This window comes from Apostichopus japonicus, chromosome 23, assembly GCF_037975245.1.
Source record: "Apostichopus japonicus isolate 1M-3 chromosome 23, ASM3797524v1, whole genome shotgun sequence".
In the NCBI taxonomy this organism is placed as follows: domain Eukaryota; kingdom Metazoa; phylum Echinodermata; class Holothuroidea; order Aspidochirotida; family Stichopodidae; genus Apostichopus; species Apostichopus japonicus.
In genome coordinates, this window is record NC_092583.1 from 4,837,154 (window position 1) to 4,854,174 (window position 17,021).

Below are 17,021 nucleotides of genomic sequence, written 5' to 3' on the forward strand. Positions count from 1 at the left end.
TGCGTTTATTCACATGCATGCCTCGTGGTTTGGGCTTCAGGAGGAATTGTATTCTAGCCCAACTTCACGTAGGTCCGCAAACGGTACTTTCACACTGTGCAAACATAAGTGACAGTGTGCGCTACCGTAAGCAGTGGCGTCGCCAAGGGGGGGGGGGGCAGGGGGGCACGTGCCCCCCTGGAAAACCTAGTGCCCCCCGAGTGCCCCCCCCATCTGAGATTTGGGTTGGTAAAAAAATATATATATATATATTTTGTTATATTCAACTCCCATCATCTGAGTTGGTTTTTCATAAGGACAAAGAAGCACAGTAATTCGTATTTTCTTCAAATGAGCTGCGAAAAAATGAAAAAGTTTATCCTTGACCGTCGGGTATCGAAGTCGTAACCCGCGCCATCACAACTCGTGAATTGGATGCCTGTGAAATGCCGAAAATTCGGACCTGCTGTGAGAAGGGAGGGTACTGCAGTATGTTGCCTTAGTCTGAGGTTGACAGGTTAGGAGCTGACGAAATGTGAGAATGTGAGGGTCCGCAGGCACCATACTTGCCTATATTTGTAGACCCATATATTAACCCTGTTGTGTAGGGGGTGCAGAGGTCATTTGAGGTCAGATGCTTGTAGGAACAAATGGCGAATGTTCACACCTGCATACTGAGCTATACTCGATGTGTGATCAAACTTTGGATTGCATGGTGAGATCCCTGATAAGAGCCAATAACGATGCTGGAACCTGTTACATCTTAATAGATAATGGGAGAAAACGAGGACAAGAAAGGAGTCGGGGGTCATGCACACATTAATTCAACAAATGTAGGTTCTATTGATAGGGTTAGGCATAATATCGACAGCATGTGGTTCATATCCTCTGCAAAATTCTGCGCATTGTTTAAATCATTACCTCAAAAATAGCAATTTCTGGAGATATCTTCAGATCGAATTTAGCATCAAATGTGGCACCATTTTGCATCTAGCCCATCCTCCGTATGCGACCCCTCCCCTTAGACCCCTCCCCAGGACGGCGATCTGTATCCACCTAAGTGCCCCCATCAAATTCTGGTGCCCCCCTGTGCCCCCCAGACTGAAAAGTCTGGTGACGCCACTGACCGTAAGTAATACTTACACGATGTTTTGTTTCGCTCGAGCATACATACATTTCCTATTCGTATTACATTTAAAGTGGTTTGGAGGGTATGAACACATCTCTGCCCAAAAAAACTCTGCCTAAGCGACGTCCATGCCCCAATTGAAATTTGCACGTGGATTCTCTCCTCACATAGTCATTGGGTTGTTCACGTATGACATGTCTTCCAGTTCCAACACTTACTGTTGCATTTATCGGGATATATATAAATAATGCGGCATAAAAGCATCAATCTTTCAAACTTTTGTTACTTTAGTGACCTTGCCACACGCAAATTTCAATTGGGCCCGAGATGGCTCTATGACCGATTATTCCGTAATTTACATTGGGGCAGTCGGTTTCACTAAAACGACAAGAAAAAGCAGGAACAATAACACCTTATTAAAATTAGACCGTTAAATGTCTCACGCAGTGTATCAAATCTCCTCTCTGGTTTAGGTTGTTTGTCGAGTCCAATATAGAGTAGGTTGCAACTAAACTTACACACTAAGTGCACACAGCTGAAGTACACTACGCCGAGCTCACTTTGTTATCATCATAATGACGTCACATGTCACTGTAGATCACGTGATCATCATATCGCTGTTCGCGAAAAGCCCAATTTTTGTTTAAAAAATCAACGAGTTTAGGAATTTTTTTTAAGCCTTTCCCAACATCGGATTGACTTGAATTTTCACATGTGTAATATGGAAACCAACTAGAATACTCTTGAATAAAATCGTATTTTTTCGTCGATGCTGAAAAATCACTATCGTTCATCTTTAAAAACAAACTTATATCCCCCAAAAACTGGAACAATATATTTTAACAGAGCAAAGTGCAAGATAGCTTAATTTCTGTGAGCTACTGTATTCTAAACCTTGTTAATTTTGTTGTATTTAGACTATGTTTTACAAATTAGGGAACAGGCACCCACAGTGAAATGTGGGACGGACACTAACAGTGTTACAGTTCTACACCAATGTTAGCTAAATATAATTAGTAACATCAGTCCATGACATCGGTCAAGTCATCCAAGTGAGATGCTGTAAGGTAACAGTGTTATATACAGTTCTGTTCTAATGTGTACATGTTTTGCTGAACATACAGTACATGCCCATGAAATGGGTCAAGGCAACCAAATTGAAATACTTCAATGATGGTACAGTTCTATACTAATGTGTGTACATGTGTGTTGATTATATATAATGTTCAGTTAAATATCAATGTGCTGAGTATTACCCAAAAGCTTTATCAGTCACATATACGCCACAATAGGTGAAGGCTTGAAGCAGGATTCATGATTTCATTCTGCTCCTTGATTCACATCAGGTGATGTATTAAATAGAAACTTGACTTTAAGTCAACTTCAAATATTCTTTTATAAACTAGAAATCTGGAGAAATGAGTATGAATGTACAGTAAATCAGTGAGAAACACTGTTTATAGGTGTACCCCTTTTATTGAACTGAAATAGAGATCCTACAGTACAACAAAAACATTTGAGATGAGATAAACGACATCACTGTTTGTTTGTTACCTGTACAGTAATGTAGGCAACCTTTATTATATGAAGCATGAATGAAACTGCCTTTTCATGATAAAGTGTGATTCAAACCATGACAGCTTAAGCTAAGTACAAAGCACAATTAGATATGCCCCAGTGATTGCTTATCTATGTTCTCATGTGCATGTGCAGGTATATATGAAACACACTGTTAATGTTCTGGTGGTTGAGAATTGATTGAGAATTTGTAAGCAATGTCAGCACTTGTCTGGGAAAATCAGAAAGGGCTGTCTGCAATGTCTTACTTTCTAATTCATTTTTTGGAAGTGAATAGATTTGTACATGTACTGGATGATTTCATTTGTAAAATTTTGTGTTTTAAAATTTAGACAATCGAAGGAAGATCACATGCCATCAGTTGTTTTGACTTTCATTATGGACAAGAAATGCATGATTTTTTACTATCATCAAATTGATTGTATCCAATAATCAGTACTATCACCAAGAATCAGTTTGAATCAGTACAGACAAATTGTCAAAACAGAAGGTTTTTATTCCTTGCCGGAGGCGGAAGGAATCTACGATGGTTGTTTCATGTGTGTGTGTGTGTGTGTGTGCATCTGAGAATTGCCTGTAAACACCATAGCTCAAAAACTTCATTTTCATATTGGATTACCTTCATGCTTGGTATGTGGATCCGTCCTATTGAGTACAAGAACTCTATTCTTTTCTGTGAAGTTCAATGGTCATTTGGGGTCAACAGAGGTCAAAGTCTGGAAACTTTGTAAACACAAGAACTCAGAAAGTACATTCAGCTTAGTGAGTACAAGATCTCTATTGAAATTGGTGGAGATCAAAGGTCATTTGCGGTCAATATAAGTCAAAAGTCTGTATGACTTTGTAAACATGATGAAAAACTCAAAAAGTACATATTTGTGGAACTTCATACTGAGTATGTAGAACCAGCTCAGTGATTGCAAGAACCTTACTGTAAATGGTAGAGGTAAAAGATCACATGAGGCCAACATATGTCAAAGTACAGTTTGTAATCCATGTTAACTCCATACTTAAAGCTGCAATTAATCTGTGAGTTCTACCATGCTAGGAGAACTGATGAACAAAATTTGGTCACTTTCAGTTCAGTTTAGTGAACAGGCCCAATATAAATAGATCTCAAGTGATCTTTAACCTTTCATATATATAAATATTGTCACCCAGGAAATGAAATGTGCTTCAGATTATTGATATTCTTGTGTTGGAAGCTTTAAACTGACTCAAGTGGCCGTTTATCAGTTTTCACACCCTGAGCTTCACGGGATCAATATAGGTAAATCTCAAATGGTCTCAAAATTGGCATTATTCTCTGTGATTTATACTAGATGGCTTTGGGTTTGTCAGTTATATAATAATAATATTTCACAGTGTATAAACAACAGTCATGTAACTCTCATTCGTTATTAATAGCAATTATTAAAGGGATGGTTGGTGACAGAGCTGATTTGCTAGTTCAAAATTGGTAAAAAAAAAATGTCCATTTGCTCATACATCTATGTGTCTATATTTCACCTAGGAAGACAGTTCTTTCTGGATATTGAAACATTTTGGAATACAAATTCTATACTGTAAAATCCTTACCGGTGCATTTAAGTGGTTGATGGCCCACAAGTGAGTGCTATAAAAAAGAGATGGACATTTCTGATCTTTCTGGGTCTCACTTAATTCTTGGACAAATTTAACTCACTTGCTGAACGCATAAGCAGGAAGTTTGGAATTTGAGCAAATGATATGCCAAGGAATCACAAAGCTAACTGGCTTTCTGGTTTGCTTTCTCTACAGAGCTGTGTGAGGCGAAGCATCACAGACCTTGAGCTGCACTTTTACTCACCATGGAACATCATGTGACGTACCTCCCTCCACCAGGCCTACCACCATCCACTGAACACGACCCAAACCTTGCCCAACCAGGATCTCATAGTAGCATCACATCCACTTCGCACAGTGAACACAGTCCTGTGACCGGTCACGGAGGTCACCACCCCGAGCAGCTCCTGCATGACGGTGGCAAGCAGTCGTCTAACCATGGTCATCACAGCAGCTCATCAGGTGACGTATCACATGACCGAATGCATCAACCGCACGTCATGCAGAACGCATCCATGCATGGCAACTCGTCCTACTGTTACGGAAATCACAGTCAGAGTGGGTTTGCAATGTATGCCGATAAATCGAACCATGCCTCACACCACGACACATCACAGCATCGATCCTCGGACAGTCTGCGGCAAGCTGGTATGGAGACAGAGAATGTACACCAAGCCAGTAAGGTGGACCAAAGCTCTATTTATCGACCTGTCGACTTGCCGAGCTACTATTCTCGATTCATGCCTGACCTCGGCAAGCAAAGTTCCGACTACAGACATCACCCCAAGACAGTCGATGATGGATCCGCTAGTATGAGGGGACATTATGACGTCGCCCATGTCTCGCAGGCTGGCGTAGGCGACCATTTCCATAGAGGCTCAATCAATCCTTTTCAACCACCTGACCTGTCACATGGGTATAGAGTGGTCACAGATAACACCAAACATTTAACACATCCGGTCCACAGGGAGAGTTTGCCACACGAGAGTTTGAGGCAGCACCCTTCAGAACAGCAGCATAGATACCAATCCAGTAGCGATGACTCACCGGACCCTCACCCACCAGACCGGTCCAGTCCTTCCCAACCGCAAGACTTATCACGTAGTAGGCTGCATGTCAATAGCTCTGATAGTACAAACATGGCTAGCTACCCTTACACTGAAATACAAGGCGAGCCAACGGAAGCGCATCAAGAGACAGATGCCGATGGGGGTCAGAGAAACAGTTTTCATCATACAAAACACCAGTCTAGTGGTCACCTCCCACCATTGCACATGCCCTTTTATGGGCATGAATTATATAGAAAGGCAGTCGGTAGCAGTGAACATGGTGGTCATTCGGTTGGCAACATAGCTTCACCTGGACAGAAGACAACAGATAATGTCCGGGAGCAGATGACTGCATCTCCCACTCCTCTGAATGCTAGGCCAACAGGTGAGGGTGGTACGTCATCCCCAGAAGAGACAATTACAGTTTCCGGTCAACAGAAATTCTCTGACGTACGTGAATCAGAGAAGGAGATCGCCTCCGAGAATGACGCAGTGAGGAGTTCACCACAGGATGCGAGTTTACATCTCGAAAAGGTGAATTCTCCAGAAGCTGCGGGAGATGTTACTAATTATAACAAGGACAACCACGACCAGCGTGAGGAGAACGGAGAAGTGACCGCAGCTGATGTGAAGACGGCAGAAAATGAAGCAGAAGAGTACGAAGCGGAGGATGAGGAGAACAGCAGTCATGATGAGGTCGATGACTCGGAGGAATGTGAGAATGCTCCCCGTCTAACGGAACATTCACAGATGGAGGAGAATGGTCAGCATCAAAATGACCAAACGCACGGTCAAGATGCGGCAGAGAACACCGATGGACCAAAGACAACAGAGATGGATGACACTCACGATGTCAAAAACATCACCGTCCAACACCCCGTCGCGAACAACGGCAACGTTGTGCAGGAGAAAGAGGGCGCCGCAGCAGAATCCGTAGAAGTCCAAGCGAAATACCCAGCATTTATTAAACAACCACCGATCGATGAGGCAGAAGATACGAAAGATGTTTTCCAAGAGAAAAAAGATACCGGGGACCGATCCCAGAGTTCAAAGGCAACCGAACCCGAGTCAACCAGTGGTGCAAATGCCCCAGAAAATCTTGCGCCAGAACCCGAAAGAGATGCACCGATACAGATGAAGGTCGATGTCACCGTGGACTCCAAATGGCAGCAGGTGATGTCAGAGAGTGGATTTGGGGACAGACATTCAGACTTTGCAGGGTTTTTGCTAAATTTCTACATTTCGAATAAAGCGCAGGTCGAACAGCTGTCGATTAATGCCAAACCCTCCCGGTAAGTTACTCCTTTCACAGCAATATTTGTAGTGTAGTGGAATATAAGTTGGTATCCACGAGGGGGAATGACGATATCCGATAAAATTGTCCGTGATGGAGGTCGGTTTTGATCACTAGAACAATTTTCTGTTAATTCAAGTTAAAAATCTATGCAGAGGAGTATCAACAAATGCAGATGGAATTTGATGACTGCATATCATTGTTAGATAGGTCAGTTCACAGTAATTTGCTAAAATTATACAAATTATAATATATAATAATAATTATATATAAATAATATTATATATAGGCTAGGTATAGTAGTTAGAAAAGTGAAAAGTAGAGTCAAGAAAGGTTAACGCTGCTAAAAAATAACAAAACCTTGGAGTGTTGGAGCGTCATCTGCTCCTTTCGTTGAAGAAGCTATAGCTATTACACATAAATTCTGTTGGTATGTGCTTGACTGCTTTTTGTAAACTGCTCAATTTGAAAGAATTGATCAATGATCCTTCCTGTCTGAACAGTAATTTGATTCATATGATATATTTCTTACAAGTAAGTGAAATCTTGCTACTGTACTAGAGCAGTTATCAACCAGGGTAATCTCCTTAACCCACCCTGGTAACATGAAATGCTGACCACTTATTCGTTGGGATCTTGCCATTGTTGTACAAACATCTCATGAAATTATTTTTCTCAATATTTACTTTTCATAACTTTACAACATATATGAAATTTACGTCAGTATTGCTGACTTTTCGTTAGCAAAATTTGGGAATGTTTGGAGATTTAAAGTAGAACCAAGATTATTTAAATAGTATCTTGAGCATGACGTCCACTCTAAAAGATAAATTGATGGGATTCTTATTTTCCTCCATAGAAGTAACAGCAGGAAGAGCCGGAGGCCATCTCGTCAAAGTCATACTTCTCCAGACCAGGTTTTCATATCTGATGACATGGAAGAACAGAACGTCCAACAATCTGGTGCTACCTTAGCATCGGAAGGTAGGCCAAGGTTGAGACCCGGACGGAAAGCTGCTCAGCCCAAAGTGGCATCCGTAAATCGGAGGAAAGGCGGACAGCGGACGCCGCGCAAGAGAAAATTGGATGAATCATACTTGCCGTATTCACCCGTTCCTATTTATAAGACTAAACCCAGTGATCCTCTCTACAACATGGATGCAAACGAATTTCGGGGTAAGAATCAGAGCTCTTTAGACCGAGTCGGAGTGATTTCTTTCTCGGAGGATTCTTCTTTAGAGTCCGGCGTCGATGCGGACGATCATGCTTCGGATGCGGATTTCCAGCCTGCAGGGTATCACAGCGACTCTGCCGATGACGACAAACCGCTGAACTTCCACAAGACCAAGCTACGGTCTCATTCGTCCAGCGGACTGAACTCCTCCTCCGTTGTCAATAAGAAGACAGAGTGTGAATACATCCTCGAGAACAACAACCCTAGAGCACCTTTAAAGATTAAGTTCAAGCAGAGTAGGAAGTTGAGTGAAAGCCAGGTTAAGAAAGATGCAACCCAGGTGACAGGTGGTACCACGACTCGAACTAGGAAACCCCGGAAACCAGCCAAGCCCAAGAAGACGGTAAGAGCCAAACGACCAGCGAAGCCAAAAGCCAGGGCAGAGGAGGGAGCAGCGGCAGTTCCGGCTAAGAGAGGAAGAAAACCATCTCGGAATACCACAGCCCCTGTCAAGCAAAGAAGAGGCAAAAATTCAAAGTAAGACTGTATGTGTATGTTTGTATGTGTGTGTTCACTATTAGGGTTCCTTAGCTACAGTCTGTGCATGAATATATATATAATAATAATAATAATAATATAAGAATTTGTAAAGCGCTTTTATCCAGTTAAAAAAAACTGCTCAGAAGCGCTGCAGGAGCAAAGTACCCAAAATGGACACAACAGTTATCAAACAAATGGATACGCATTCATGAACATACATACAGACAGATGTATGATGCATGTTGTTATGTTTGCATGTATGAATGCATGTATGTATGTGTGTACAGTATCTATTAACCGGGTGTACATGTGTGTGTGTGTTAGGTATGTATTTGTAGCTCGTCAAATGTTTTATGATTTTATGTGGGTATGTGATTCCTCTGCATTATGTCAACAACTCATAGTGTTATACACACAGATAAGTAAAATCGATACTCGGTAAGTGAATCCAGTAATCATCAGTAGACTTAACGTATTGTGTTCAGGGGATCGTCAAAGATGGTTAGATTCCACAGACATTCGATGTCAGAGAATCTTTAAAGCGAGAGGAATTTATGTACAGAAGTCTGTTAACGCCAGCCACGATCACAGTACACGATTGTATATGTATTTAGAACCACTCTGCCATCAGAACAGGCGTATATTTGTGAATTGTCAAATTCTGTAAAGTGACATATGTCTGCAAAGTGCATTTTTTAATTACAATGATATTCTTTGGTTGCCTTAGTAACAAACTGAATACCGTTTTACACCACTCTTGTGGTTTTCCTATTCTGTATTGTGTAGCAGACTCTTAGTAAAATTACAACATTAGGAGTACGAGTACAAGTAGAATCAGCCAGCTTGCTATGAGTCACAAATCCAAGACTCTACGATCAAGTATTTGGTGCTCCCGTATCTAGGTAGTACAGTTATACATGAGCAACTAATGCTAGAATGTGAGTACCAGTACAGACTCACTACAAGTCTTCAAGTCTGTGTTACAACATGCAAACTCAATTCAAAGTCTTGGTCACCCTCTGCGTGATTTACAGTGTCTCACTCTGAAACCGTTCTCTCCAAGTAACATTTTTCATTCCCCAGTGGTGACAATTCACCATGTGGAAATGATTACTGCAAGGATTCCCCCTCACCCCCCCAACCCTCAAAAAGAAAATGAGGGTAAATCATGGAATATGATTCACATTCAGCTTATTACCACACAAAGTTGCGATCTACTTTACAAGAAGCACCGTTTATTGCATCTTACATCTCTTTAATCTGTGCAGCACACTAGTGCTGATAGTCGTAATCGATTAATTGCCAATAGTAGCGATTACACTTTGGAAGTTTGATTAATCGCGCTCAAAACCTAAGTTGCGAATACTCGACTACAAACTAGCATTACACATAAACTGCTTTTGAATAATGGCCTTACCTTGTCAAGAACATGACTAAAGCAGTTTGTCAGCAAATATAGTTATTATTATTAGATGTTTTAAAACATGATTTAGACACCACACGTTAAGGCACGAAAGAACAAATAAAAACAGTGCACAATGGAAAAGATTTGTTTTGACTGTATTTCTGCAAAGTAAACATGACAGTGATGACCTAATGACTGTAACCGAGTAATCACGAGAATAGCTATGGGATTAATTGACCACAAAAGAAAGAGTCGACTATCAGCGCTACAGCAGACAAAGAATAACACTACAGTATATACAATAATCAAGGGATGATCTAATCACATTATACACACAGTATCAACACAAACATGAAATTGTAACCATGTTAATATCAAAATGTCAGCACAATTTTGATTGTTTGTACCTTGGGAGTTGTCTTTTGGTGATTTGTCAAAATTTGGTGGCTTGTCTGTTCACTGGAACTAGGGATTGGTGTGAAGCTAAATGGTCAGGTTTGGTTAGATGCTGAAGGTTCAGTAACCTTTGCAATCATGCTGGCATGTGATGGCTAGCTTGTAACCACGATATCTCAACAACCACAAGTTGAATCAGTGTCATACCTGGTAGGTACATGCCCCATGATTGTTTTTGGTTCCCATCTCTTGAATATTAATGAGTGGGTGGGGCTTAACATAAAATCCTTAAAATGTCAATATCTCTACAACCCTTTGTCCGATTTAGTTCAAACATGGTGATGTATATACATAGTAAGTACATGTTCTTTGCAACAACAAGTGTTACCATATTCATATTCATGAGTGGGTGGGGCTTAATGGAAAATCCTCAAAAATAGCTTGTAGACACAATATCTCAACAAACAAAAATTGAATCTAAGTCGTACTTGGTAGGAAGATGCCTGTGATGAGTAGATTGTTTTTGGTTCCCATCTCATGAATATTAGTAAATGGGAGGGGCTTAATGTAAAATTTGGTTGATACTGGTATGGTGATGTTGGTACATAATTAGCACATTTTCATGACGTGTCCAACTATATGCCATTAATTTGTATAAAATAGCAAGAAATCGCTTTTAAAAACAAGGCAAGTTCCAAACGTTCAATGGGATGTATCCTTGACATATTAGGTTTGTCACACTGCATGCATACAATCAACTGTGATGTTTTTTGTGTGCATATCATGAATATTAAGCAGTGAACATAAAATTCTTAATCAGATATCTCTGAAATAGTATGTCTAATTAGTTTTATAGATGTACTTGGATAATACAACTGATTCCTTGTACCCTCTTCATTTTGGTGTGCACAAGTTCATGAATATTAACATGTATGGCTTACTTCGCTATGAGTATGTCTCGGCAACGGAACCACTAAACATTTTTGTTTTCTGGTTCATTTGTTTAATGGGATTAGTTTGAGTCTCAAAATTAAGACTGTGCAAACAATGCTATGTCCATGAGAAGATTTGTTTATTAAAGTAGTAGGATTTCATGTCTACAAGAATGTAAACATTTTTGCATAATTTCCCAAATTCACAGCTTGAGGAAGTGCAGTTAATTGCAACATTCCTGAGCAATACCATTTTTTAATTCTTCTTGCTCAGAAACAGTGCAATCATTTAAAAAGCTGTAAAACTTAGTTCTCATGAACTTGCAAAGAAACATGTTGGTCTAGAACCTTTTGACAAAATTGGTCTAAGTTGGTGTGAAGTGATGACGATGGAGTCATGATTCTTGTCCTTCCCGCATTTACCCCTGGAATATTAAACCAAATATCACGTATGTCAGTAGGATTATCCATCAATGATGCTTACCTCCTGTGTCCAACACAGGTCCGTCTTTTAATTTCTCGAGTCCAATTCTCTACCTCTTCGTTAAATTTTGTCTTCCTCTCGCTTTTTGTTTCAGACCGATCGTTAAGATCAGTTGGAACGAGTTGATGAAGCAGTACCAGTGTAAGATCTGTCAGTACGAGAGTCCCTGTATCACCGATATGTCTCTCCATCTCTTCGATGGTCACATGGAAGTCGTAGACGACCTCGCTAAGGTCTATTCCAAACTGGAGATCACCGTGGGGGATCGTACAGCTACGGCGTTTGAATTTCTCACCGGCAGGAAGTACGAGGACAAATCCTTCAGGGGGGAGGATGAGCAGCATAATAAGAGGTTGCCACCAGTGTCTGGCATACTGTCCAGTATTCTGTCCCACCAGGAGGCAGAGAGTAGGATGCCCCCCACGTCGGAAATTGTAATGACCGCACTCTCCCAAGCTCTCCCACCAGCGACGAATGCGATGGCCTTTCTACATGGTGCTCCACCTGGTGCAGTCTTTGGTGCTCTAAGTGCTACCGGTGCCTTACCGTACATACCGGGGCTCTCTCATCATGCACTGGGTGATGGAGGTCTCCCTCCTCTCCCGGGGGGAGGATACCCACCAAACATCAGTCGTAGCCATGAATGTCCACCAATGCCACCTTCATCAATCGACAGCCACGTGTCTTTGTTAAATGCTGCTGCCATTGCGACATCCCAAGCAAGTTCTGTGAGTCAGACCAGCTCGGAAGCAGATGCAGGGAGTCCAGCTACCGATGCCAGTAATAGACAGAAGCCCCTAGAGGGGATCAGTCAACAGTCAACAATGCTATCTTGCCAGAGCGAACCCAGAGGCTTATATCTTAATAAATTTAGAAAGTCTGGAGTGGATATCGAACAATTGTCCAAGTCCCTCGAAGTCGATCAGGTCATAACCCTGATCGAGAAATGGGTCAAGATCAGGACGCAGTGTCCGAACTGTCACCGAGGCATCCGCGTCTCGAAACGGACCAACAAGCACCGGTGCAGGGGCTCGGACGACAAGCCGGTGTACGTCCTCTGCGACGTCTGCGGGAATTCTTATCAGAAGGAATACTTTTCTCTCCACTACAACCGCATTCACCTGCAGTCGCTCGTCTCGTGTAACGTCTGCCACAAAAAGTTCACGCCGTCATCTCTCCCAAAACATCTCTTCAAACACACCAACCCTCCGGCAGCTTTCAAGTGTGGGACCTGTCCAAAGTCATTCCGATTCAGAATGGATCTGGAGAGGCACGAACTCGTCCATAGAGTCGACAAGCCTTACATGTGTCCCACGTGCGGGCGGGGCTTCACCCAAAAGTCCAATATGCAGTACCACATGCGGCAGCATACAGGGGAGCAACCGTACAAGTGCGACAACTGTATGAAGTCATTCACCCATAACGTGAGTCTTAAAAATCACCTTAAGAAGCACCACGGTATAGACCTGTGGGCCATGGGCTACACCGGAGGAGGCCGTCCCAAGAAGGAACAGAATATGCCATCTTCTGCTCCTGCAACTAGCATCCCTTCTACTTAGAGCAAAATGGTATTTGAGCCAATTCATTATAAAAGAAAAATTAAAAAATGTGATTATTGCTGTAAAATAGCTGATAAGTTCAGGCTTTTCTGCTTTCAATTTAATCTTCTTTTGGTTGTTTTTCATTAAGCTTTCGAATACAACCATTTTTTAAGGAGGTTAGGGAGTTATGTTTCCACAGTAGATACAGCTTGCATATATAGTCATTGCATATAAGTATACATTGCATATAAGTATACATTTCTGAATGTACGTACCATGGTCTTGGTCAATCTGCTTGCAGATACTTAACTTTTTCTGAATTTGGAAACTTTTGTTGCATTTTGTTGTAAAGTGTCTGGCCTTTTTATCAACCGAAGAAACCAAAAACAAAGAACTCTTGCCTTTCTTGAAAACAAGTTTGCAATGGTAGCTACAAGGTATGGAATATTAGCATGCTAACAAAGAAAAATAACAAATGAAAGCTTTGATATGTAGTTGGACAATTGAAATGTAAAATTGTGTCAAGTGGACCCTTCATGGACCAGGATGTGGACTATATCAGATGGCATTATTTGGTCAAAAATGGTGTAATGTATGGAAAGTTTAGGGTAAATTATATGGTGCTCGAATGTGTTTATTTATATGTTGGTTTTATTGCGAGATATAGCTTGAATACATTGCATGTTATTGTACTATATAACATATCACACCTGGGAGTTTAATATACAGACATCAAAAAGCAAAAATAAAAATGAAGAGATAACAGGAGAAAGGAGAGCATTTAAAATGGCATTAGAACTTAATCATCGCATTATTAGGAATGGATATCAGCATACCTTTCATATTTTCTAAATTGATTGTATTTAAGATTGTGGTATGCAAACTTCTTAAACCTCTGCCGTGTTAAGTTTAACATAAATATGGAATCTACTAGGAACATTTATAGGGTAGATTGACCCACGGTCTGGATCGAATCCACCATTCCGTTGCTAAGGTCGTATCTCTTGCGAGTCAAAATGCGTAACGTTTAAACAATAGTTGTCTGATCCAGAGATGAATGAGATGCTGCCTTACACACAGAGAAGTATTGCACAATACATCCCTACACATCTGGTCACAACGATCCTGAGTCACCTTGAGATGAGTCAGGGAGAGTTGTCAGAGCAAATGTAGATTGAGGAGGACTCTTTGTGTTCAACCCTGGTCTGTGCCCAGATTAAATCTCTGTGCTGGGATCCAGTGGCAGAGCTAGGGGTATTGGTCAAGGGAGGCGAGAATGGTCTGTAGGGGCGCTTTCGACACTATCTAAGGGGAGCGCCACCACAGATTGGCGCGGAGCGTACAGAATTTTTTTGAGTAAAGATGCTCCCTAGATCGCTGGAAATGACCCTTTCCGGGCCTAAACGAAGAATAAATAGGTGCCATCGCCAACAAAATGTGACAAATGTCAATAGGTGGATGAGAGTGCAATAAAAAAGTCAATCACGAATAAGTAAAAAGTGGTAAAAAGCTGAAAAGGGCGCCAGCAGACCATTTGAGTCCGTCGGGGGGGGCTTCCGCCCCCCTGACTGTATGGACGCTCTGCCACTGCTGGGACATGTGTGAGCAATTCTATTTCACTTTTTCTCAGTCACATTACAGGGTGTTAGTAAAAAAAATGTTTTACACATTTTGAACTAGAAAGTTTGATCATATCTGTAGGAAACTATGTATGTAGCTGGATTAATGTACACTGCATAAAGGCATGTTAGGAAAATGTAAGAAATGTGAGAAGGCAACTTTCACCTTAGAACTGTGAAATGGAGGGGTCAGAGATTGATGGGAGGGTCAGAAACTCGAGCTGTAGCATGATGTTTATCATCCGACAGTTTGGATGACATATTTGGGACATAGGCTCGGTACGTTTAGAAGAGAGGGCCAAGAACATTTCAACAGATTTCACTCTGTGACATATCTTTATCAGAAAATTACAGATGGTTCCAACTTGTTTTAGTCACTCTTTAGGAACCATTGCTTACAGAGTGTAGCAGGTTTGCAATAAGCATAAGTTAGTGTACTTAGGTAACTCATCTGTTAGTTGTGGAGTCATAAAAACATTGGGAATATTTTATTCGCGTGAAAGCAACAAACTGGTGACAGCTATTAGACGTTATGAAATGAGTGCTACAAAAATCATGTTTTATGATAAAATCTAAATTTCCTTTATAGTCTATTTATCACACCAAGGAAAACAACAATTATTATAATGATAATAAAATGATTAATTAATGCATGCTACAAATTGTTCAGTTTCAACTTTGCATTTACATACAGCAATATGATCACTTTTTATCAATTAATGCTTTAATAATAATGGAACAGTGGAAATCATGTAATTTTCCACACACAAAGAAAAAAATACAAAAAATTTAACTAAGATGGGGTAAACTGTACTTGAACAGAAGCCATTTGCAGCCTAATAACAGTATCATTAAAGATTGTAGTTAGATATTTATAACGTGCTTCAGTCCTTCTGATTCACACCATATTCAAATCATGCATTTTAGCCACAAGTAATTGACGACGTTTTTGGCATGGCATGTAGTGTCTTTACATTACATAAAATTGCTATGAAACAGATGTGATGTGAATAACGCCAACAAAAATCCAAAGCATGGGAAACAGAATAACGAGAAAAAGAAAGAGAAAAAATAAAGAGGAAAGTAGCAAGAAGATAAGGAAAGAATAGGAGAGATATATTTCAAGTTGTGGAAAGACAGGTGCATTCTGATTCGGTAAAGTGGATGGTATTTGGTTATCGAACCGATGTCAGAACGTAGGAATTTATCAAGTTTTATTTCTGAAATGAATCATTTTAACTAGTTAGTAAATTAATAATGTAAATGTCTTGCATTTTTTTCAATAGTGCTTTTTTGCATGTCTCACTAAAAAAAAAAAATTAATAATATAGCTTTATTGTCGCCATGATTTAGTTTGATTCTTTGCCTTTTTTTTTTTGGTGTGTTTCTTTTTGGGGGAAAGGTGGGGGGGGGGGCATTGATTAGAGTTTGATGGGTCTAAGTTGATTTCATAATCAAGACTAGGATGGTGTCTCTTAATTCTCTTAATGTACCATCAGCTCTCTATACAGCTTTACCAGTACAATCCAGTATAATACGATTCGTTGGCGTAACCAGTTGGCTCAACTTCATCAAACGGTGCATTTCAATATTGCAGCTCTTTCAAAACCAGTATAACAATACTAATTACAGTAGTAATTTTAAAATTGTCTGCCAGGTGTATTGTTTAATACATTTTCAGTGAAGTGTTAAATATTGTATGTATTAAACACCACCTATAAGATGTTATAACAGATGCAGTTTATACCCACTTGAGATTCAATGTGACAGGACTTAACACTAGAGTACTATTGCAATCATGTTGAGGTGTTTCACAGTCAGCAGTTTTTATTTTTATTTAATTGAAAACAACTCTGCATTTTGGTTTGATCTTATCAGTATTTATCATTAATAATGTAATGTTATGTTGGGCATAATATAATTGTTTTTAAGTGTATGTATTAAACAACTCACTAACATCATGCACTTTAATTGATTTTGTCTTTAAACTTAATCAACCAGAGTATTACAAGAAATTGTCTAAAGATGCACTTTTCTGTTCAAAATGTAACAATAGATGAAGGCACTTTAAACTTGTGGTTAAAAACCATGCATTTTGCCTTACAACCATTATTTGATCTTTGGTCAATGAAAGTTAATCATATCAAAGAGTTGTGAAATATTGTGAGGTTTCTTGAGGGTTGATCGCTGATGTTGCACTGAATTGGATTCCATATACATGAAGAGGACAGCCATGGTGTGTAGTGGTAGGGGAGAGTGGTGTAAGGGATGGTGAGCTCATTGTCCATACAAGAATCAATAAATGAGAGATAAGCAT

General features: G+C 40.3%; 1 protein-coding gene across 2 annotated transcripts in view; it reads left to right on the top strand.

The window, feature by feature from the left end:
• Positions 1-15,797, top strand: part of LOC139964690 (uncharacterized) — a 29,119-nt gene extending 13,322 nt beyond the window's left edge. For both annotated transcript variants that reach the window (XM_071966523.1, XM_071966521.1), the window contains exons 2-4: positions 4,466-6,611; positions 7,473-8,324; positions 11,639-15,797. In XM_071966523.1, coding sequence (XP_071822624.1) covers positions 4,516-6,611; positions 7,473-8,324; positions 11,639-13,103 — 4,413 coding nt within the window. In that variant the 5' untranslated portion in view covers positions 4,466-4,515 and the 3' untranslated portion in view covers positions 13,104-15,797. The remainder of the gene's footprint in view (positions 1-4,465; positions 6,612-7,472; positions 8,325-11,638) is intronic.
• The last annotated feature ends 1,224 nt before the right edge of the window (positions 15,798-17,021 follow it).